Below are 22,848 nucleotides of genomic sequence, written 5' to 3'. Positions count from 1 at the left end.
AATATGGCGGTTTTGATCCCGATCTACGTCGGATAACAAGTACTTAATGCTATATCCACATAACATTTTTTGTTGCCGCATCTAGGACGGTTAGCATACTTATCTTTGGGCTAAAAACCCAATTTCCTCACAAATATTATAGGCACAAGAACGACGGTTTTTTTTTTTAGTTGGCCCAAAGTGAAAATAATTTAGATTGAATATAAACTAAAGCACCAAATTTAATTCCTGTCTCATTGCTATGAAGTCGATAACAAGCCCGCTTACTAGCAGGTCTTACGATGGGCCGGTCAGGGTCAAATGTACCTGAAACAGAATTTATCCGTTCCCATCTACGCACGTCAGAATGGTATACTATTCCAGCCACTCAAACATGTTACAATATTAAATTTAAATTCAAGCAAGTTCTTTTCTAGAAGCTTGCTTGACCCTCAAGATCTTAGAAAAATTCGAGAACTTCATGACGAGCCAAGGAGCAAACAATTAGCCTGTATCTATGGCGGTTTGTTGCTAACAAGATCGAGACCTTCAATTTACGTATAAAGGAAACGCATTATCTCGAAGTAGGCATCTCATACTGTCCTGTTTTTCAAGAGTTCATTGCCAAAAGTAGCTTGAATTCTGCCGTATTGCACAATACCTTTCCTTAGAGGCGATCGTAATACTATTTCATGTCATCGAAGTCATGTTTAGTAAACTCTGATAAAACAAATGGTCTCGATAATAGTAGCTTGTCTAATACACGGGGGTTTTATTTTCGGATGCCATAAGCAGTGATTGAATCCTGTCAACTTCCCCCTGCGGAGGAACGTAGCAGTATCACACAAACGGCAAAAAGACGAAGAACAGCCACTGTATATATCGAGCATTCAGCAGCGATTAACAGTAAATCGAATACAAAAAGTACCGATTCGGTTTATAAATTTGTTGTTTAGGCGATGCTATGCAATACGCGAACTGCACGCTGCATGGGATCGGGGATTTCTCCTACGCCCATATTTATTGAACAGCAATATTGTACCGCCAATGACACGATGGTGACGCCCGCCCGGTATTCACTTATATATATATATATAGGCCCCTCAGCACACGGTGAAAACTTAAGCCGCTTAGTGAAAGCGGGCTGGCTATGAGCGCATCAGACTCGTAGTGTCATACCAAGTCAGGCATGCGCTTGGAATTGGCATCGGCGGTAAAAATCTACTGGCTGATTTCTGCTGTTATTCATGTCAGTGTCTGCCATCCTTGCAGTGCGAACGAACGCAAGGCAAAAATGCCCTCGGATCCATCAGACAGCCTTATTATAGCCTGCAACGTTTTTCTTTCGATTGACTAAACGATTGGCCCGCTATATTTAGGAACATAAGTTAAAGACTGCCTCGATGACATTCAAGCTGCACAAGCAAATTGATAAGGTGTTAGTCGTGCTTCACTCCTGATTTACCTACAGTTACTGATTGCCTCTTATCTAACGATCGCTACGGCCGGATGTGATACTAGCTGCAACGTAGGCTTATCCAGCGCCGTTCGAGCCTCGCTATCACTGCCTGTAGTGGTTATCTTCGCCGTAGGACAACGTGGATCCAGTTGGGTTTTACTGAGTGGGTTGTTTTTCTACCTGAGAAGAAGAAGAAGCTCGTTTGCCTCGATTCGAACGAAACGTCGTCGTCTGCAGCATCAATATCATCGTTAGCAGTTGAAATAGCGGTACCAGGTGGTGAAGGCACATAACGCAAAGCGCTATCGCTCGCCGACGAATATTACGGGTTCGGCAATGACTTGCGATAACTTTACGGCAAACTTGTTTTGTCTGGCTGGCTGGCTGGCTGGCTGGTTGGTTGGTTGGTTGACGACTTTTCGTTATGTCTCTCGTCATGGCTCGATATCGAAAAACATCGCGGTATAAGTACCTGCCCCCCACTAGAAGATGCTCTTCTGGCATCGAGGTGTGGCAGAAGCCCAGTCGACATAGATGATGATAATAGACACATTATCATACTTGTTGCGATTTTACTGTTGTGGCGTGATGATGACATTCGATAGGATTGGATTTGCAGGCCAAGGCTACAGGCCTCTTAAAGATTATCGTAATAAGATGCCAACGGGGTGTGCTGTGCTCGCCATTCCTCTAATATAATGTACAATAATATTCGTATATAAAAACAGTTCTTTATGAAACGGCCAGGTTAGCTAGGACTGTCTATTGAACTATTATCATTTATTGTGAAGGCGGCCAATGTTGAAAACGTAAAGGGGCAACCAGTAGATCCAACAGCGCACTGTCGCGACCTGGTCTTTTCCAATGTCACACCAATATTGCGCCTTCAGTAGGCGCTGTTATCATGAGGGCAAACTAGAATAGAAGGCACGATCAGCGAATAGCAGCGCGCTGGACATCAGAACATCTCTAGTGGCACTCTGCTTTTCTAAAATGAAAAAGGCTTTCAAAAATCACACTTAATTAATCAAGTACTAATCGAGCTGTTGGGATGGCCAGCTATATTTTGTAACCTATAGAAACCTCGCAGTGATGAACTGCTCGTATGCGGAAACGAATCACACGAGGGGTTCAGTACAACAATCACAGGTTGGCAATATTTACGTGCGTCTGCGCGTGTGTCAAAGCAGAAACGTTTCGTTTAAACGTAAAAAGGGTCATAAGTTAGTAACTTGAAGATGCAAACAAAAGGTAGCAAAAAGGCGAATGTAAGAAGGATATCGTTGAAGTTTAAAATTAGTTTCATTCTGCTAGTCGCTCAAATGATTTATTCCTTCTTATGCACCTCAAACAGAATTTAGACATGGTAATTTGTAATTTTTTTGACGATTCGCTCATATACCGCATTGTAGTACCTGCATTTAATGATCTAAATGTTTAGCTACAATGGTGGCCTTAATCGTGAAAATTTTGCCTAAATAAACACGGAACCATTCGTCACTATTGAAAACTCTGTGGAATTAATAATTAATTAGGATTCTATCAGATAGGGTGTTCGCCGTCAATTCAATGTTAGTGTTAGCTGAAGACTGTTGTCCGCTTTTCTATGGTATCACACAACGCCCGGGTGGATCTGCGGGGAGAAGGGTGCTTCAGAAACGAAAGAGAGCGATTAAACAATACCTTTTTAAGAGCTTCCGCCCTTCCCCATACGTACATAAAAGAAGCCCAACCCAAAATTCAACCCTTTTACATAGGTGATAGATATATCGGTGTTAGTAAATAGTCGTCGGCAAGGTGCGCAACCTTCATATGAAACATGTTTGCATATAATGCACAATTTTGAGAATTCTAAAGCTTTGCGACCGTAATCTCATTAGGTACTGCTGATTGTCTGATAGAAATCGTTAGCCTAAATTTGATTTGTCTTCGAGTCAAGAGTGTTTGCCTTGTAAGCATAAAAAATCATTGTCACCTTTGTTTTTTATGTATTTGCTTGGTCATTTTTCATCTTGATCGCGGTGAGTTGCATTAGACGACTCCCGCTTTGCAACCATCGAACAAAAACAAGTTCGTATCGAAGCTCGCACGTAAAGATCTAGACGGCAATATTTATATCTATAAAAAAATAATAATGAGTTTGGTCATTACCCAAGTAGATTGTCAGATCTTGGACGATTTCCAAGACCTTACAGAAATCCAGTCGGGACATACAGATTTGTTCGACACCGACACAGGTCTCTTACAATCTGTAACATCGTTGTTGCCGTGGTTACGTTGCCGTGACCGAAAATAATACCTATTTAAACCTAATAACACAATTCAATTAAGCGACGTAGACATCAGTCATCTGTGTGATAGGCAGATAAAAATCAATGGGCAGTACTAAAGGCAAGACAGGCGGCGTCCGATAAAATGGACATATTTGTCTTTCTCGTCGCCACCGCTCACGCATTTTGCCGGCTTTCTATTGTATATCTGTCCAACGATCCTGCGTGTTAAGGATAGTACTAAACGTCAAATGCAAAAAAAAAAAAAGGAAGTAAATATATAGCGCAAAAATTTTCAGAAGGGTTTCAGTGGAATCAGCTATAGTTAAGCAGCACTAAAAGTGAATTCATTTGCGACAGGCAGTATTAGACGTAACGCCTCTGATGGACTATCTTCTTACTCCGTTGATCTATTAGACGCTAGCCCTGCATCGGCCACAGGCACACTGTAGCTAGAAGGGAACCGTGCTAAGGAGCGAAGCGAAGATATAGAAGTAACTTAGTTAAAAATGTCTGCACGCCAACAATAAAAAATATGACAAAAAGCCAAAAACGAATATTATCCCCCCTTTTTTTTGTCGGTACCATCATCATTATTTTGCAGTCGCAGCAGTTCGTCTTGCGCTGCTATCTCAACGAAGTTTAAGGAGAATTGCTGAGAAGTCAAAGTTGAAAAAGTGGTCAACCTTTCAGCCAAAATATAAATCTGAGCTCATTTGTGTGTTTGTATTGCTATACCATATAGTCGATGTCTCCACTCACTACCGCCTCGAATGAGGATCACGGCCGTATTCAAGAGAGAGATAACAACACATATTATATGTTCATTAATGACGTTTGTACCTGGGCGTTTACTCGTGTGTGAGCCCGTGTATTTGTGCTAGCTTATAGCCAACATTTCTTTCTCATTTGCCTTTTTCCACCCCCCTTTCCTATCCCACTTCGTCGCAGTCAAATGTAACGGGAAAATGCCACTAGATACCTATCGTTTAGAGTTCTTTTACTTATAGCAATAGTCATACAAGTATCGAAAACAGCAACAGCGCCACTGGAGGCGGCAACAAGAAACTGAAACGCCTAGGGTTCCACAGACGAAGTAGCGTAGGCCTGATGTCAGTTGCCGTACTTCGCGTGCCATGTTCGTGCCACATTAAACTGATGCGAGTAAAAAAATAAGAAGATATTACAGCTATCCACATGCGTATCTATAGCCAGGAGACAGGCACATCTTTTTGGAGGTGCGGATGCGCGGCCCCGTGTGGCACAGGATGGGGTTCGCTGTTTGGCTACGGTAGAGTTATGTGGGGTTGAGGCAGGCGTCGATTCAGCTTGGCCGGGTCGATCGGAACGACTTCGGATGCCACTCTCTTCCGTGGCTGGTGGGAGTATCTACGTTCTAGCAGCTATATTCTATATAATTGAATAGAAGCAGTAGTAAAACGTCGCTGAACATTAACGTATACGAGCGACCCGGCGGGCTGAGAGTGACTTAAGTGCGTCGCGATTATAGTCGAGTTTCAAGAGACGGAAGAAGATTCCTTCTTGCAAATGTCCACCCATCGCGGAAAAGATGTTGGTCAAGCGGATGGCTGCAGGGTTAACATATTGGCAATAGCGTTCAACGTAGCCAGTGAAATTGGCATGATTGCTTTCGACAGAAAGTTAGTCAGAAAGCAAAAACGAAGCTAAAAAACAAGTTTACTTGACGCCCTTTCGTAGTGCTACTGAAATGTGGTACACAACAGAACGAGTTGGAACTTAATCAGATCTTAGTTAACCTTGAAACCAGCGGAAAGTAGCTTCGTGTTGGTATTGCATCAGTAAGCGCCAAAGGACGATCGTACGAACAGGATGGCCGATCAATGCCTGAACTGGAAATGTCCCGTCCTTTAGTAGTATTTCCAATGCGTATTTTTCGCTGGACATTAACCTAACAAAAGTTGTTCGTGTAACGGCTTGAATGATAGATGGCTTTTGCTGAACTTGAATGTAAGTCACGTCTATCGGACACAAGAACCTGAAGAATGAAGACTTCTGTTTTCTGGTTAAGGCGAATCTGCCAACGTTTATCTACCGATGGTGTCAATTAATCTCCAACGGCAGGTCCGACTGGGTTAACCGCGAGCAATTGCTCATAATGAAAAATAATGCGACTTCATGTCTTAGCGTTCTCGTTATCGATAAGTTTACCGAATCGAATTTTAACCGCCAGACACAGCCTGACCAGTGGCCTGGTCCTTCAATTCGTTTAATTACAAGTGACATCTTATAGACGCTGCCTACACTTTTCTAGGTATTATCACTGAAAACAACTCATTTAACGGAGTTCACTCTTCTTCAAATCACTAGAAACGTAATAGTACCGTCATTTACTATTGCTGTTACCGAAACACACATACGTATATATATCTATATACACATTACTATTCACTCGGATACCTGAATGAGACTTCCCTTCTTCTACGATCTTACCGTTTTTGATTGTCCCCATTAACATATAATGCAACACAAAGTATCGCCCCGTCCAGCATCGTCTGTTAGTAACGATTTCGATCAGGAACCCCCTCTCCATCTTTTCCAATGTCCCGACCTCTCCTAAGCTTTATGCAATGGCCACAAACCTCATTGTCCACTAGAGACTGGTCTTTACTGACGAGCAATGTTTTCGTAGTAACTAATGACGTTACTGTTGATACCATGGCTGCGGGATCGTTGGTTTCATTGCTATTGCAGGTAGCACTGCCTGCGCAGATCGTCAGCTACGCAGTATCGACTGAAGTAAGGTACCCATTTGCATGCATGGTCGCCATTCTTACGTTGGTCATGATAAAGAGAAGTTTCTTGCGTTTTAGTCGTTGTTGTGCGCGTTTGTCACTACGATTTGCCCGCAGCCCTTCGCGCCAGTCTCCCCCCAACCTCACTATCACACCCGGTCCGGCTTTCGCGGCTCCGTCGGTAACTGCGAGAAACCCCCTTGGCCGGCTTCGCCTTTGAACCATCGACGCACGATGCGGCTGTGCGCGATGTTATTGTTTTTCATTGTTGTTGCTATTATTGTTGAAGTGAGGCCATCTTTTTTCGCTTCATTTTTGTGACTGTCGTTTGGCTTCGTTAGGTTCTCCCACTAGTCGACGATGGTTCGTTCACTCATCGTCGAGATGACGCTTGATGCCGCTGACAAAGCGAAGGCAATTACGGCTGCAGTGGCAGCGACTGCTGTATTGGTTTTACCTTCATTATTAGCCTTCGGCCACGAACATGTAACGGTGGCTTGCATTACGATGACAAGCTGCTGTGACCAAACGGTGAAGGCTGTGACTACCGGACCGGATGCGGTTAGACGCGCTTAATCGTAGATATGCCGAATTGGAAGGAACAGTAACTAAGAGTGACGACAACAATCGCCAAAACGCGCGCCCAAAGCGGCGCCCTATGTAGCAGCTGTCACTGCTTTCCTTGGACGTCGGCTTACCACAGCGTCGCGCCAGTATCTTGGTTTACAGGCCGTTGTCTGTCTGTTGTCGCGCCGATAGGTCGCGCAAGCCATAAAGTCACCGCACGACTAATGCTGTTTTCTGCTGCAGTGCGGACCAATGTTCCGGGATCACCGGAGGTCCTTAGGGCGCTAGCGCCGGCTCCACGTGGTAATGGCATGGCTACACAGCATTGGTAAAGCTAGCCAATAATGACGGCAACAACAGCAGCTTTACCTAACGGCCCGTACAACTTGGTTTTCGTTCACAATTCTGTTTCTTTGCTTCTTCTTCCTTTTTTCATCTTCTTCGACTGCAGCGACAGACACGCGGACAGGCAAATCGACACGGGCGCTCACACACGCGCTTAGTCACCAGCGCCCATAGAAACACACACACACATACACAGATACGCAACGAATGAAGATAAGCACCATTACGACAAATACAACAGCTGGCGGCATTGATGTCATTCGAAGACAGTTAGCACTTACCAACATAGAGGCTTACACATAAGCACACAAATCGAAAGTGAAGTAACGTCTGGCTAGTGAAGCCGCACCGAGATTAGGCCTCGTCTTGATGATTGACGGCACAATGTATTGTCGCCAAAGAGTCCCAAAGCGCGATTGATCGTACGTGCCAAATAGTGGACTGTGGCTCACCATGCGCAACATGAACATGTGTTGCCAATAAACACCCCTGCCTGTAATGTCGCCCTTTATAATTAACTGCTTAGTAATCGTAGATAATTGAATGAGCGAACAATATGAACTCATGCAAACAAAGTTATTAGACGAGATTTACTATTCTAGTCTCGTGTGTTGAAAATGCCTTTTACATTACCATGGTTTCCATTGCCGATAGGTTTCGTTCAATGATAAGGGACTTTCAATGATTATTTGATAGAGAGGTCGTACGACAGAGAATCTGTGTGCGTCACTTCTCCGTTTTTCAATAGACAGTTTCGCTCACACGAACCGCTTCGACTAATCGGTGGCAAGAGTCACTGTGGAATCATGGGCTTTATTGTGATTTTCGGCTGCTTCAGGATTCCCAGCCTTTGCTAAAGGACATCCAATGGCTGTGGTAGTACCATCAAATTGAAATGATTGTATACAGCATCATCGGCGGTCACGGACAATTCAATCAGATCTGACCCCGCTTTAATTCCGGCAGCCTTGACTTGACACATAATACAAATAACGAATTAGTTAATTATTAGGTTAGTTAGTATATACAAAGTATGAGACCCGAAGTCGGTTTCAATCACAATAGTGTATCTAGTTATTATGGGTATTACGGCTAACAGCATCTCTCTTACAGTGGGGTCTGCTTTTGATTTCGTTCTGTTTGACGATGGCCTACGCTATTGTACAGTGTCCCGGGAATACGCTGGCATGAATCGGCCCAGCCATCTTGAACTACGAACCTCGCTAAGACGAAGGCCAACGTTAAATCAAGGGAAGGAATCCTATCTAGTGCAGGTGCCTGTTTGCGAACGGAATTAGATTATAAACTTTTTTTTTTTATGACATAATTAAGTAGGATCGGTGACAGGTGTCAAAGAAACACCAACAACTGATTAACGTTTTTAGGTATTCTTTTTTTTTTTTTTTTTTTTATTTTTTTTATACATGTATATGACGTTGGATCTTTTTGTTGAATTATGCATCATCGAAAACCTGAGATGAGGTCCCACATTTGTAATAATATAATAACCTGTAATAGACATCTTATTAACTTAACGTTGTGTTTAGGCAGTTAAGGTTTTGAGGGTTGGTACTCAATGTCACTGGAAATACTGCTCAGCCACAACTGAAACTCGAAAGCATCACAACGGACATTTTCTCTATTATATATGTGTGCTAATCCAGTTTTGCCTAGGAGAACAATCTACACAATCCATGAAGTTTTTACGTGAGAACGAGCGTCCTTCGGAAACTTTTGAAGTATTTTTATGATCTATTTAATTCGTAGATATTTTACCTTTATATACGGTAACACTCCGAGTGGTGAAGTCCGATGAAAGAGAAAGCTTTGAATGACATAGTAACAAGGTATCCATTAACAAGAGCTAATTTATATGGGCCAACTTGCTTGTCTGTAATATAGTCACAACGACTATATTAAAGTTAATATAAATATGCATTAAGATTCTTACTGGGTGTCTGTATCGTACCAGCCATGATGGACTACGCTCTGTGAGTGCTAGGAAAGCGTTGTACCACGAGCGAGCTAAAATATGTGAACAGCATGACCTGAAAGATTTGCACCAACTTTGTATTATACGAAGAACCTTTTTACCGGCTTTTCAGTCTAAACAATGGAAGATTATATACATGTATTTCCTCATTGGGTTGACAATTTGTTTTGGTGCTGTGCGCTAAAAAGCAGAACAGCTCGTTTCGTGTCTACAGCCCGTCCCCCTCCCACCCCATATGTCGTCTCTATGTCGATGTAACACGTATTAAGTATACCCGTTGATTATTCGGTGATATCTGTCGATGTTGGCTGGACGACTCAAATCATATTCAATGACGATATGTTAGCGGACACGCGTCAAAACTTGGTCCGTCGTCTGTCTTCAATTTGTTTTTCGACTCATTTTTCAACTGGGTCAACGAACAATTTCCTCCCCCCAGCCCTCCAGTCCGGCCACGCATCCGGGTAGGTGAACGGTAACAATCTCTCAGCAATACAGCGACCCCTCACAGTGGATGGACCGTAAACATCCTGACCAGTCCGGACCACACCACGCTGCATGGTGCCCTACACCACTCCCGTTTTTGTAATCTCTTTTTTCTTTGAGAAGAAGCGCCGTCTTAGCTCGAGACCTGCTTGTACGCCTTTCGCAGCGTCTACCGGCGAGCTCAGCCGGTATAGTCTCGTTGCTCGCAACCGTTAAGTTGCAAACTGACAAATGTGTGTTTCGGAAGCAGTAACCCGAAAAATGATAGCGCCGGTGGTACCCGAAACTGCCGTTAACCCGTTAAAAGCAGTAGCAGGCGTGCGAGCATCGAGATGGGACGCCGTTATTGCCATCGTGATTGTTAATATCAAGCGTACTACCGCAAGAACAGTGGGTGCGTGAAATCTATATGGTGACACGGTGCCACACAACGAGCTAAAAGCCCCGTACAGGTCGATGCGGTGCGGTGACACACGCTAGAAGCAACGGATAGAAGACGTGGATTAGTTATCTTCCGCTTGTAGAATTTCCAGCGTGCCGCGACCCTATGCGTGCGCTTGTTATGCCTATCCACGCCTGATATGTCCAGATACTGCAGGAACGGCACCTCACCATTAAGAGAAAAAAAGGAAAGGGGCGTCTTTGTCTTATACCTATTATTGTCTCCATTGATGTCACAGCTGTTGCTTATACTGGCGGCCGATGTTTTCGAATGACATTTTTCGCCCGGTGACCTTTTACGTGTTCCATGGCCCTCAATTGGTGAAGAAAGCAGGGCAACATATGGAGGGCTATAGAATCATAGGACAAGTGCGCTGACATGTTCGTTGTCAGCGCAATTATGGTTTTGATTCTATTTAGTCGCCGTTTTCGCTGTGTTGTCTTATTCCCTCAGGGGTATGGCACAAGGCAGAGGTTAGGTCGGCATCATTGACAGAGTGAGTGCCCGTTTATCCTATTCACGATTTTGAATTTCGACTGAGGCCATTCGACCATTCCACTAAGGCCTAACAAAGGGCTGAGAGATATTGGGACTACCTAACAAAGGCAACGAAAGGAACGCTAGTCACTCGTCTGCTTACTTCAACTGATAAAAATTGACCTCAAGATATCGCATAATTATTTTTTGATGAAAAGATTTACCTCAGATTAACATCTACCATGCAGAAAGTATGACTGATAATTTACTCGCTACGAAAAATGCCCGCTTAAGAGCATGATTTGCGCTTATGATCCTGTCTGCGTTGTATTTCTATATGTTTAGCTCGCTTAGAAAGTTCGATTGCATAAAATATATAGATAACACGTTTTCTTATCAACATACCATTCGTCAATTTATTATTTGTCACTGCGGTTTTCATCTGTGTATGTATGTTTGTATGTGTATGTGTGTGTACTTCTTAGTTTTTCGATAAATAAAATACATTCGAGTTGCCCCGTTGCCGCACTGGCCAACATAACCCGGACCTAGCATTTACTGATTCGCCGTACACCGCGAGTTTGGCGTAATCGGTCGGCTTCACGTGCCTTGTTTCCTCTTAGCCAACGAATTGGGTTCCGATATCATTTTTCCATAGTTCTCTCATATTAGTCCTTTTACTCGTGTCGTTTACTACGACTTTATTTGTAGTTTGTTATTTATCTAATATATGTATATATATATATATATATATATATATATAAACTAGCATAATATACAGTTTTTATATCTCTGCGTTCAATTTTGCTTCGGCATCAGCTGCTAGCCAAGATGGCGGCAGCGTTTTTGTCGGACGTTTTCTCTCTGCCATTTTCTATATGTTCTATACAAACATTTTGCTTTGTACTCTGCAAGGGGCACCGATAAAATCATTCGTATACATTTTTGTTATTAGCAGGTATTTCGGACATGAGTTCGTCGATATAATCGGAGAACAAGGCAAAAAACAAGAACATCCTCATTTTACAATACTCATTAATAGTACTGCCAGTTGACTGCCGCAATCGTTCGAAAAGAATTAATTTCAATTCAAAGTGATCGTGACTTTCCGCTATTGGTCCATTAGAAATAGTCACATTTTTAATTAATAATAGTGCAGTAATTCACGCAATTCCATTCACGCGATCTGTCATGCCTTTGCCCTCCTTCGCTCCCACTTTTTTTTATTTCAGACCCCATATCGATATTAAGTATCGATCATATATCAGTATCGGTATTACATTTTCCGATTTTAATTGTATACACAATTAGCGCTATCGCAATTGTTTCCTATGCAAATTGCTACTATATTCCTACCTTTGAGTATGTCAGTCTGTTTGGATCCGGGAAAAGAAGAACGTTTCTTTTACTATTTCTGGATTGATCGTATTTATATTAATTTTTGTAAATCTTTCTTCTTTCTTCCTCTGCCTCTGGCTTTTATATATATATATATGTATATATATATATATATATATATATGTTCCTGTACAAAGAAGAGGCCAACCCACTTGCAACAGGGGACTAGGACGCTCACAAAACATTATTATCATCAATATTATATTTTATTATATATAGAATTTGCAAAAAAAATCGTACGGGTTGGCGCTCAACTCGAGCCGCTGCAATGGGAGCCTAGGCACTACAAAAAACACATCAGATCAAACTATCACCCTCTATTCCTAGGTAGAAAACTATCAAAAGCAAAGGACCTGGTTAAAACTTGTGCATTTTTGGTATGCTCATTCGTAGTATACGATACGTGAAGCCGACTGCACGCACGTAAGCAAGAACTCAAATTTAACGAATTTCTGACTTTTAGCAAGTGCTGCCTAGGCTCTCGAACGACTCGTTAAAACATGAATATAACAACTATTTGATGAGAGACCGCGGTTGCACGGTGGCTTCATTGGACTTCTACTATAACCGTTTGCTACCCTCGTTCAATTATTCAATCATATGTACATTTATTATACAGACAGAAGATGAGAACTATCGCCGCGATGTTATTATATAAATTGACCTGACCTCGTTCTTGACGCCGGAGATCTGCCGAGCAGTGAGCTCCGAATTGAGAGCGCACTGGCCCACCTACATACGTCCGAATATGCCTGACGTAGTAGAGGTAAATCGGGGACAGATATACACCTACAGCTGTCTTCGTATTTGGTTGTATTCGTACCCCCTACGATTTTCACTGCTTCGCCTCGAATATCACGCATACTGAGAACTTACCAAAGTTAACCACAATCTCTACTACTAAGACCGGTAACTTTGAAAATAATAGAGGATTATTTATTTTTCGCGCCTATAGAAAATGTCAGATCATCACACCTGACATCTACGTTTGATACTCCAGTGCAACGACGGTAACATGTATAGCCGTTTGCCTTACGAGTGAAATCAGCTTGATCATGATCTGCCTCGCTTGATGCTTTGACCTCAGATTATTTTCGAGTGCCAAGACGATGATGCTCAATCTTTGGCCGCACAGGAAGTTTCCCTTTGTTACCCCGACATCCGTTATTGAATAGCGAAGGAGCGACCGATCTCCCAGTTGTTAAGGCCAAATATTAGGAAATGATGTCGTATACAGTCATTGACGTCGCATTGATGATGACTAATGTCTCTTCATGTGTAGTGATAGGTGATCGGATCTTGAGAAGGACCTTTGGCAAAGGTGGCACTTGAACGGTTTTTGACCGGTATGTTTTCGGTAGTGCCGAGTCAGCTCATCGGAACGCGCAAATTTCCACGTGCATGATTCCCACGTACACGTGTAAGGCTTTTCTCCTGCAACGACAAAAAGAACACTCAATGAGAACAGTTTACTGCGAAATTTCACATTAGGCTTATTTCCAACGCAGCCAATCTGGATTTAGCTGGCCCTGCGTTTCTGAGATTTGCAAAACGCTTATGAGCTAACAGCTTCGTTTGGGGGACGCACAACTTCGACCGAACGCCTCTGACCACAAGAATCAGCTGACCGTATTCGTATTCTAAAACTGTTTTAGGTTCTCAGCTGACAATAAGCCCACCCGTTGAGGCTTACCTGTATGAGTCCGTTTGTGCGCTTTGAGATGACTGCTTTTGGTATAGACCTTTTCGCAGCCCTCGAAGTCGCATTTGTGAATTTTTCGGCGTTTCAAGGACTCGACTCGATAATCGAGTGGGGTCGTCGAGGTTGGTGATGAGGTTGGCGAGGATGGAAGCGCTAGGGAGGACGAAGAGGGAGATGCGGGCGTGGCCGATGCGGTCGATCCGCCCAGAGATGGAGGAGGTGCTGATACTAGAGGAGTCACTGCGGCCAAAGCGCTTCCAGGCAGAAGCCCCAATGGGGTGATGCCTATGGACAGTACAATTGCGACGAAATGCAGGGTTAATAATGAGTGGTTCTAGGACAAGAGCGTTTTATCTTTGGCTGCAATCAACTACATATGAGAAAAAAGCTATTTTTCTCTCCTCTAGCATATGTTTACTGGCAAACATTTTACCGGGCGAGACGGAGCCGTGGCTTGACACGGAACTTGATCGACTGAGGCTGAGATCGAGTGCCGATCCATCGAGCGGTGCTGGAGACCCAGCTGATGGCTGGACGGGGGGTACTGCAGGAAGACCGGAAAGTCCAGGAAGTCCCGCCAATCCCGCGCTGAGTCCTGCGGCAGCTCCGACTCCAAGGCCGGCTTGACCAAGGCCGAGACCGCCCGCGCCGGGAGCCAGGCGTAACGGACTGAGTGCTCCGAGCGGATGTTGAGCGGCGACAGCGGCTGCAGCGGCGGCAAAGATCGACTGGCTGAGGAACAGGTTTGATAAAGCTCCGTTCTTCGGCGTTGTTTGCTGCTGCTGCTGCTGCTGCTGTTGTTGGTGTTGCTGCTGCTGCTGCTGCTGCTGCTGTTGCTGCTGCTGCTGCTGCTGCTGCTGCTGCTGTTGTTGTTGCAGTATTGAGAGGGCACTGAAAACGGGCATGGACAGTTGAACGACAAACGATTAGATCACAGATCACACAGTACACAGGCTAGTTGTTGCTTTCTGCTAAGCTTCTGGTAGCCTTTGCTCTATGCAGATACACAGAAGCCAAACAAAAACGATATGGCCAAACAAATATAATGCTTATGCGGCCAGCCTTTCCAGCAGGACCGAGGTGTGTCTGTATCAAATGTAGACCACCTCAATGTTCCCAGGTTTAGTCCCTCGAGCCGCATCCGAACTAATCACTAATATTTCTACTGTACAGAAGTAGGGAGCCGTAATGGATTACTTCTATCATAGCGAAACCAATGGAGGCATGTTGTATTTTAACGAAGTCTGTCATCCAGCATTGAAAATGATCACGTTAATAAACATGTCAACCACAGTATAACGTCCAGTGAGCCACTCTGGAGGGCGCGGATAACGATTCGAGGCAAATACGGCCAGCAGCATTATTACAATATCTAGAGTAGTCTAGGATATTGGTAGCTTCTAGAACTGATTTAGTCAGTCCTTCTTTAATTTGGAGGTGGCGGTCAGGACGACGCGAAAGGATAATGAATAACATATGAATGGAACGTATTTTTGTTGGACTACAGACGACTATGGTTCATGTTTTGAGAGCGCTTAACAATAGGCAGCTAGCCTACGAATTTGCAAAAATCAGACGAATTTGTTTTCACTTAAGTTTTATTGACTCCTTGCTTTTAACCATTTCCTACGATCGGCTCTGTATAATAATTACGAAGCTTTTTATTAACTAGTAGTTAACTAGCTTCATTGTCGAAAATTCGTGGTCGAGCGCCCCCTCAAGCCAGTGTTGCATTCGGTAACTTAGCTCAGTGCCGTATCAGACAATGCTTACACATTGCAATCGCAGCATCTAACATTTACATAATCCAGAGAATTATTTACTTCGGAAACAAGTTCCAATACCAAGTGATAATTTGACATCAGAACAACATTAATAGCAATAGCTGGACATATCCAGTTAAGTGCCAGCTTCAAAGTTACCTTTGCAATACAAAGTGAGCTGTCACCACCCAGTGCGACAAAACGCAGCGAGCGCTTTTCTCTTCGTTTATTTTATCCTTTGTTTAGCTTAATTTACAAAAGAGGGTCGTGACTTTTGTCATCACTGTTGTTATTACGGTTGCTTTTGCTGTGGTGTCGTTATCAAATCATCGCGTGTGCCAGATGCGTGGCCCAGTCGCCTGCGCCTGGCCCCCAGACCGTCACGGTTCTTGTCGCTGTTGTCGCGGGACGGGAAAGACTTTCAATTCATTTTGTAGCGCCTAGAAAAAAAGTAAAGAATATACAACGAGTACACATCCCTTCTTTGGTTCTCTCGACGGCAACAACGATGACAAAAACGAAAACAGAAATAGAATACCCACAAGAAAAATTGCGACCGACCCTTATAACCTCACGACATAGCACAGAGGCCGTGGCGAATGCTGCTGCGATACGATACGGCAGTAATGTCGCGGCGGGGAGAAAAAGCAAAAATCGTGCTTTACCCGTTGAGCGGCAGCCGATAGCACGACGGGCGACGCTCACGTCTTTTACTTGAATTGCTCAATAGAACGCATGGGACCCGCAAATTCGGAGAAACGCGGTCTACATTCAGTTGTGGCGGGCTATTTGAAAAGTAGAATCAGGCAAGCCACAATAATATCGCCGATGATAATGACAGTAATAATAATGTTAATAGTCATGATCCGATTCAACGGGATAGTTGCCATGTGCGTTATATATACATATATATATATATATATATAGGGTACTAATCGGTTTAATTCCACGATAGTGCGAGCATATCAAATATTTGTGTTATCTACTCCATTTACCAATATAGATAGATAAGATATATATTTGGTCATCTACTACAAAACTCATTATATTTGTTTATTACTTAGACAGCTCACCGAAGTAAAAGACAAACAAACCACTTAACGCTACCTCCACGTTTTACAGGTTCTCAGTAATCTGACAAATTTATAGTAGATCTATTTGCGTTAGTATAGACTGATTTTGCATAGGTATAAAAAAAATAATGGCAGACTATGATGGCAAAAAATAAAAATCTATAGAATAGAGAACCGGTGGCTGACTTCGAAAGAAAATCTGCCTTTGATTCCGTGGATTGGGTTTTTTGAGCTGATCTTCAGTTACAAATGAGACAACATTGCATTTACCAGGACAATAAGTAGGCTGTCAAAATTCATGGTGTATTTGGTTGCGCCAATGAATGGAGCCACTAACTGGGTTGATGAACACCATCCATAAAGTGACAAATACTTCTTTCCTGACCGGAGCAAGTCGGTAATTTAGGACTTATATATATATATATATATGATAAGTGCTAGATAGTAGGGATCACTCAGGGGCACCGGAGTTCGCCAAAAGACGTTTAACATTAGCCAAGCGCCATCGATAACTTAGCGTGGAATGTTCCCATTAAATCTAGCAGGTAATAGCCGTCTCACGCACGAGAATCGAATAGGTCACGCTTGTAGCACCCACAGGGCGTGAACAAAAAAAAATTAGCCATCACTTCCCATCGTGATTATAGCCGAAAGGAGTCTGAGTGTTTCTTTGTAGCGAGATCCATAACCTATTCTTAAGCTGTTATACTGCAACGGTATAATCCGGGTGTTTTTATAAGCAGTTACTTGCGAACACATGAGTTGGTGGACCCTGGCATACTTGTATCATACACATGATATATTTGATTTCACAGAAAAAAAAACACCGAAAAAGTCCATATCAAATGACAAATACGACGATGATAAAAAGCCCAAGTAATATTTCCCCTTTTTTTTATTGTACTGCTATAAGGTTCTGCTGTCCATATGAGCCTATTGAGACCTTTTTCGGGTCTCGATTGGGTTTTGCGCCTTCGCCTGGAAAGGGACATGATGAAATCCATTTTAAAAGCACGGTTCTTATTTCCTCTCGCTTTTTTTCAAATTACATCTGCAGGAATAATGTTTCATATATAAATGATTTACTGTTTGGGTAAGAGAACAAGGGTAAAGTGCGCACGGGTGGACAGTATCAACGTCCCGTTTATCCGTAAATCAATGAATGTTGGTTATATGTGGATTACCTATTATGGCATGTAACACAAAAAAATAAACTGTTGAAAAACCACCTACACCTGTGTTTGACAAACTATGCGTTATTCAGTGTCACTGAAAAATACTGACCGTTTTTAAGCCGAAACTGTAGTAAATGTATTTTTGAATTTCAATATAATATCACTGACCGAAATGTCGGCCATTTTGATCGATGACCTCTCATTTTTCTGGTAACGCCACGGCTGTAAAACGAAAAAGTATGGTAAGCAATCTGTGCGTGCCTCCGATGAAACTAAATTAGCACCATTAAGACGGGTCCTGAGGAGATCGAACCAGATGATAGTCTGCTGGCGCAAGATTCGCCCTATAGAGCAGATGCGTAGAGATTACTCATCGATGTTCTCTCAGTTCTTGTCGGGTAGCTAAACGTGTACGTGGCCTGGCATTGTCATGGTAAAAAGAATGACGCGCATTTTTATCTTGCACACTATTTTTACATGTGATCTACTTTTTATCGGTAGTAATCACTTGCTTTAAAAGTAGCTCGACATTGTTGCGCTTTTGTGGACTTTCTTCCGCAGATCAAAATACGTTCGAGTAAACTGTCTAGCGTCGATTCGTAGTAATCTTTGAACTAGCTGAAAACTATTTAGTAGGAAATGTTTATTTTGTCAACGATGTCGCGGCTAGCCACGTGTTCATCTTGCTCAACCTTCGCAATAAGCTCACCGATGTTTTTTCGTAATTGGTCGACCGTTAAGGGGAGCGTCCTTCACATCGAAATTTTTAAAACGGAAGCGGCAGAAGCATCTTTAGGGCGTTTCTCTCGATAACGCACCTTGATCATAAACAGTACAGTTCTTTTTATGGGCCTGGGCAGCATCGGTCGGACCTTTTTTGTAATAAAACTGTTAAAAAATATAGCGAGGTTTTTCAGAAAATTTACTCGTTGTCAAGGCGCTTTATCTTAAGCCTAAACAGAGGCCCTGCAACAATCTCAGCATATCTGACAGATCCAAAGCGACACGAACAACCGGCTCGACGCGATTAATACTACACGAGATATATTATTCTAAAGCCAGTTAGTTAGCTAGAAGATCGGTCAATACCTTTTCGACAAGCCAATATCAGGCTCAATCAGGCCAATATCAATATCAATCAGGCTGCTGCTGGTTAACCCCGCACAATTTGACCAGCCATAAACAAACTTTCCCTGTTTATAGTGTAAAAGGCAACGCCTATCTAGCCAATAGATAGTTGTAAAATATGTTCAGTATAACTTGAGGGAACTTCTGGCGGGCTGTAGCAGGCGTATACTCACGTACATTCTGCCGATAGTACGTCAGAATAGAATAATAAATTCGGAGTTTTCGAAACTCTATGAAACGCTTAAAAGACTAGCTCTAATCCGATGAATTTACGCCAAATGAAACTGCGTTAAAATTTAACGGTCTATGTTAATACGGCTCCCGAAAAATCAGAGGGAAATTTCTATGTAGTGAAATAAGAATAATTTCCGTTGGCAGAGCTTGAAAATTCATCAAAATAATGTAGAAATAAGTTCTAATGATCTCGATAAATTTTCGTTCTTAGATAGTGGCCATTTTCTGATAAAAGAGTATCAACCGGTTAGTCTAGGTCAGTTCCAATGGTTACTCTGCCTTATACTTTCTATATTCTTAAATATTTGGGCCCAAACCTTGAATCCGCTAGAGTTTTTCTTGTGTGACACGTGTTTAAGTGAAATTTCCTTCACTTACTCTAAAAGTACTAATATAACCTTATTCATGGTTATTATAGAAAAAAGTTAGTCGCAAATTTAGCACGGAAAGAACTTCTAGGAAATAACCTGTGAGTCGTTCAAGCCCTGAACTGAAGGCGCGAACAACAGTATATATTAGATAAACAAGTCCATATAGGATTTCTCTATCGGCACAAGTTACCAAGTTTCATTCAAATATCTGCTCTTATTTACAGCATAATCCTAATGACGTCGACCTTATTCCATCTATATCTTGAACATGGTGCATACCTATGTTTTTCGAGAGACAAAATTACCCATGACTGCCATAACAATACGTCAACTTACTGCATGATGTACGCCAGAATTGTCATTATTTAAACGTTTTATTTGCCACTAGTTTATTATATATACCGTCAACAACCATATTATAGTTCACGGAACGGAACGATAAGTAGTAACTTTAGGCTTAGTAATATTATATAGGCTCGGCCACTCGCTCGCTCAGAAACCATGCATATAGAGCGTTACTGTACTAAGGCAATGAGAGCAGTTACTAAAAATAAAAACGTTTTATAAATAATCTAATTTAATAAATTATTCGAGCAAGAAATCGCAAGAGGAGCGGGAATTTTCTTTGTCAATAGTGGTACTATAGAGAAATTGTTGCGTCAGAGGAACGACGATAGATCCGTCGTTGTCATTTTAGGACACTGTTTAGCAGGTCGAAAATTCACGACAGATAGAATCGATCACACAAATATAAATATTAACCAATATCTGTACATGATATTCATTAATTGTTTCCTTAAATGCGAACGCATATGAATTTACTGGGCTTTAAAGGAGCTTTTCAGCATTAACGTTAGGTTTACTTGACTTATCCATGTAAGCTTGCAACTGACGTTTATGCTTCCATTCAATTCCGCTCCTTTGCTCGCCTGCTGCTATAAGCAATTCCTAAACACGGGTAAGCAGTTTATACTGGCCTCAGAAATGTTCCCTGGTTCAGCTTTAAAAAAAGAGGGCGAGCAGAGCCCAGCGGTTTCATCCGATAAACATCTTCAGCGCCAAGCCCGATCCTCGCGCACATGCTCTGCGACGGAGCAGACGAAAAAAGTAACTTACGACCTGGCGCCTTGATGCCTTTCAGGGGGTGAATCGAACACTCCTAGGGTAATCAATTTACTGAATGAAATCCGTGCCCAATACAGTGATTTAGTGTAATTTTTCTCCGAATTAATAAGTTACAGTGTTGTCCGATATCTGTGCTACGTCGGGTATCGTCGCTAGACATTCCGTCAGACGGCTAACTGGTTGGCTCCCAACACGAAACAAAATCTATGTATGCCTGGGTTCGAACCCGAACGAACTCATCTCTGATCCGGACATGTCTATATGAATAAAAGAAACCGATAGCTTATGCTCAGCTCCGCGCATCGTTAGCTTTTGAAAAAGAGTGTAATTTTCACGGAACGTCTTGTTCACCATAGGCGACGCAGGTACAGCGTATTATCTACGAAACTCAGCCAATGGAAATTTCGCGAACGGGAAAGTGGGCATCCCCCAACAGGTTGTAACTTTTCCCTTTTTCTTGCCCTAGCATCTCTTCAAAAGCAGCGTTAACAAACTAATTTCAATAAATTCAACCTGACTCCGCAAATAACGAGCGTTCAATGTCAACTTACCTTCATGCATTCACGACGGCGTTTTCAACACACTAGTCAATCAATATATCTAACCTTTTTATTTTTTCCTATTCCGTTTCCTTCATTTTCTGATGATGGCTGGGAGGACGGTGGAAAGACTCCGAAAAAGGACAGACGGGCTCGGAGCGCCCACGAGCATTACGTTTTGATGGGCGGTTTCGGCTGCAGTGGCACATTCAGCTGTATCGCAGAGCGGATACAGAAAAGGAGTTCTTCGTCAAGCTGCTTGCTGCCCATTCATCTCCATCGTGTCCACTATAAGCCACACCGGACCAGTATCAACGCATTCGATGTCAGCGCCCGTCTGCGGTGTGCCACGATGGCGGTACACCGATCGCTGAAGCGGAGACGAGTAAACGTCAAAGCTATGTAAATAACTGAGCGCGTCCTGACATCTTGCGTGGACCGTTTTTATTTGTACGGCGCAACTCTGCTGTAGAGTGCGATTGTGACAGGCGTATAGCTTTCCTCCTCCGTGTCTTGTAAGAATATTATGGCAGCAGCGAAGTGAGTGTTGGAGCCTCAGGTGCTTAGTGGGGTACGCGATACCGCAGCAGCATGGCAATGCTGAGACGGCCGGCAACGTGGACGATAGTCCTAGGCAACCATAGGTGATTCCACCGCCGATCTGCTGTCACAAATCCACTCTTTTGGCCACCATCTGTTGACTAACAGAAGACTGCGTCATCCTGGATAAGACGTCGTTTTCGTTCGAGTGTCTTTTCGCGGAGTACCAACGAATTCTGCTGCTCGCGCCGTAGTATCTTGCCCGCACAATACTTTATGGTTAATCGTATAGTGACCGCCGGTGGTGATGGCAGCAGCCGCACGGCGAGTATTGACCGCCACAGCGGTAGCAGAACTGCTAGACGTATAATGACAGCCACGCCAAAGTTACGAAACCAATGTCGGTGATGCGTTCGCGAAATGAAGTTGCCTCAGCAATCGCGGCAGCATTGGTCCTTAGTCAGGTTCAATCGGTTGTTCAATTGATCGAGAAAAGACAACACAACAACAACGGCAGGCCCTTGAGATTACGGTTACGTCTGCTATGACGATTTGTATTGGTACCCGTAAAATGATGCCGTTATCAGTCGAATTCGAACTGCTAGCCGTAATGAAGTTGCGTTGAAAACAGCAAACTAATACTTGAATTGAGAGAAAATCCACTAGATATCATATGCAGCTAGGGAATAAATAAATTCAAGCAGAGCTCGCGCTATTTCGCGAGCGAGGCTACGACGACGGCGATTCCGGCGGAATTATTGAAGAACGATGACCACGAGAAGAACAATGAATGCTAGTCAATATTTGCTTGAATCTTCGTATCACGCGCGTGCCTTCGACAAGGAACGAAAACCGAAGAGTAACACTGACAACGAATAAATGAACAAGCGACCTGATTCGTTCTGTATTGGCCAGCGTCTACGACACGCAAAGTCAATGACTTTCTTACATATATATATACATGTATGTATATATATATATAGAGAGAGAGAGAGAGAGAGTAAGTAA

The 22,848-nt window shown here is 42.9% G+C and overlaps 1 protein-coding gene across 16 annotated transcripts in view; it reads right to left on the bottom strand.

Moving 5' to 3' along the window:
- Nucleotides 1-11,180: 11,180 nt before the first annotated feature.
- The window catches only part of LOC111248935 (uncharacterized), a 165,133-nt gene continuing 153,465 nt past the window's right edge, over nucleotides 11,181-22,848 (bottom strand). For all 16 annotated transcript variants that reach the window (XM_086989108.1, XM_086989110.1, XM_086989119.1 and 13 more), the window contains 3 exons: nucleotides 14,326-14,783; nucleotides 13,884-14,177; nucleotides 11,181-13,624 (listed from right to left, as the gene is read on the bottom strand). In XM_086989108.1, the coding sequence (XP_086845234.1) occupies nucleotides 13,452-13,624; nucleotides 13,884-14,177; nucleotides 14,326-14,783 (925 nt within the window). In that variant the 3' untranslated portion in view covers nucleotides 11,181-13,451. The remainder of the gene's footprint in view (nucleotides 13,625-13,883; nucleotides 14,178-14,325; nucleotides 14,784-22,848) is intronic.

Source organism: Varroa destructor, unplaced genomic scaffold, assembly GCF_002443255.2.
Source record: "Varroa destructor unplaced genomic scaffold, Vdes_3.0 BEIS01000004.1, whole genome shotgun sequence".
Classification (NCBI taxonomy): Eukaryota; Metazoa; Arthropoda; class Arachnida; order Mesostigmata; family Varroidae; genus Varroa; species Varroa destructor.
Note: the sequence above shows the minus strand (reverse complement) of the source record. Positions and strands in the feature narration are given on the sequence as shown.